Source organism: Ricinus communis, chromosome 3 (genome assembly GCF_019578655.1).
Source record: "Ricinus communis isolate WT05 ecotype wild-type chromosome 3, ASM1957865v1, whole genome shotgun sequence".
Classification (NCBI taxonomy): Eukaryota; Viridiplantae; Streptophyta; class Magnoliopsida; order Malpighiales; family Euphorbiaceae; genus Ricinus; species Ricinus communis.
In genome coordinates this window covers 820108-822537 of record NC_063258.1, presented here as the reverse complement: position 1 = coordinate 822537, position 2430 = coordinate 820108, and the positions used below count along the sequence as shown (strand labels likewise).

General features: G+C 37.0%; 1 protein-coding gene and 1 non-coding gene across 2 annotated transcripts; one reads left to right on the top strand and one right to left on the bottom strand.

The window, feature by feature from the left end:
• Nucleotides 1-339: 339 nt before the first annotated feature.
• LOC107262196 lies at nt 340-1089 on the bottom strand. The gene has a single exon (XM_015726514.1). It carries the CDS (start codon nt 1087-1089, stop codon nt 340-342), a length of 750 nt encoding a protein of 249 aa, XP_015582000.1.
• An 870-nt stretch (nt 1090-1959) lies between these two features.
• LOC112536642 lies at nt 1960-2066 on the top strand. Its single transcript, XR_003080612.2, has one exon. It is a non-coding gene; the product is annotated as a small nucleolar RNA R71 (small nucleolar RNA).
• Nucleotides 2067-2430: the final 364 nt, after the last annotated feature.

Genomic DNA, 2430 nt, shown 5'->3' with positions numbered 1-2430 from the left:
CCTAAGCAGTTTATCAACTTGTTCATCATCCAATTATGCATTAATAATAATTGGGTAGGTGGAACTAGGTCCAAAAAAATCATACCTCAAATCGAAAGAGAGTTGCTTAAGCTCCAACTTAGGTGCATCCTCCTCTATCAAAAAACTCATAGAAAATAAATCATTAGGTAAAGGTTCATACATTAGAGCTTGTCTACATGGAAGTACTAATTATGCATTCAAAGTGTAATCATAGGCAACTACCTCATGAGCTTCATCATCAAACTTTACTTTACAAATTAGGCAAGATTCTAATGGATCTTGAGGATGTAGCTTTTGGAACACCTCTTTAATGCAACCTTAAACTGCATCAACTTTAAAGCATGATTGCACCATTGAAGGATTTTGTGCCATTTTAAAAATATCAAACTCCACTATTTCTTCCCCCACTTCAAGCTTAATCTTGCCTTGCTTTACATTAATTATTGCTCTTATTGTAGCAAAGAAAGCTCGTACTAGAATTATAGGGATTTGAAGATCTTCTTCTATCTTAAGAATAACAAAGTCACAAGACACATAAAACTCTCCAACTTTTATAGGAACATCCTCTAAAATTCTCTCTGGATAGACTATGGATCTATTGGCTTGTTGTAAGAAAATATTCATAGGTTTAGGCTCCCCAATGTTTAATTTTTTGCACAAAGATAAAGGCATTAAAGTAACACTAGCTCCTAAATCATAAAGTGCTCTATCGATAGACAATTTACCAACAACACAAGGTATAGTGATACTCCCTACATCCTTAAGCCTTGGAGGAAGCTTATTTCTAATGACAACGTTGCATTCCTCATTCATCGATATGGTCTCATGATCATCCCACTTCCTTTTGTTTAATATGATGTCCTTGAGGCATTTGACATATTTAGGCATTTGAGTGACTGCCTCTAGAAAGGGAATAGTAATGTCTAATTGCTTGAACACCTTTAAAATTTTTTGAAACTGCTTATCAAGTGCTCCATTGTTTAACCTTTGAAGAAATGGCAATTGAGGAGTCTTGACTTCCTTGGGCTCGGGTTGATCATTCTTTGGCTTATCATTTTCAACTCGCATCTATTTTGGCTTTTTTCTTGGTTGCTTAATCTTGTGCTCAACCTCCAACAATTGTTTCCCACTTCTCAAAGTTACAGCCTTTGCATGCTCTCTAGGATTTTCGGGTTGGCTTGGTAAATAACCCATTGGACGAAAACTTAATGAGCTGGCTTGTGATACTATCTAGTGTTCTAGCACCTTATTGTGTGTGGCCAATTGCTCCAACCTTTCTTCTTGATGCTTTAGACTTGCTTGGACTGTTTACATTGCTTTATTTTGGAATTGGATGAAAATCTCCATCATCATCGTAATGTTTATCATGGGTTCAGGTTGAGGGTAAGAATGCTTTTATTGGAAACCCGGTGGAGGTGGTGCCTTTTACCCTTGACTAGCATTAGGATTATAATTTCCTCTTTGATTCGACCATGAGAAGTTCAGATGGTTCCTCCACCCAGGATTATAAGTGTTAGAGTATGGACTCCCTTAAGGTCTGCCATTGAAATTATTTAAAGTATTAAGTTCTTCAGTTGAGTAGCCTTGGGAGAAAGAATTACCTTATTAACATTCTATAGTAGAGTTTCCTCCACATACTTCACAAGATAACACCTGTGATGAATAACCAGCAAAATTCAACCTTTCTAATCTTTAAGTGAAGGAATCCAACTTGGCATTTACCATGCTTAAGCTATTAACCTCATATACTTCTACTGCTTTTCTAGGTAATTTCACTTCCCATGCCATTAATAATTATTAGATGTCATCTTCTCTAAGAATGCATATGCATCCTTTGGTGTCTTACTCATAAAGGAGCCTTGTGCAGTAGCATCAGTAGTAATTTGCAAGGATTTAGACAATCCTTGATAGAAAGTTTGCATGAGAAGCCAGTTTTGAATACCATGGTGTGGGCAATGTCTTTGCAGGTCCTTAAATCTCTCCCAAGCTACATAAAGAGATTCTCCAGGTTGCTGCTTAAATCTAGCAAGGTCTTGGCGATATTTGGCAGCCTTTCTAGGAAGGTAGTACTTAGTAAGAAATACCTTAAAAAGCGTATTCCATAAGGTGATGGAATTCGGTGCTAATAATCTCAACCACAATTTTGTCATATCTCTCAATGAGAAGGGAAACAACCGAAGGCGAATAGCATCTGTGCGTACTCGATTGATCTTAAAGGGGTCACAAATATCGAGAAAAGAGGCTAGATGCACATTGGGATCTTTTGATAGTAGTCCACTAAACTGATATTATGAAACCATCTGGATGTATGCAGGTTTGATTCCGAAGGTATTAGACTCGATAGTTGGCTTCACAATGCAATTTTGGCTTCCTGTTAGACTTGGAACCCCATATTCTTTTAAAGCTCTA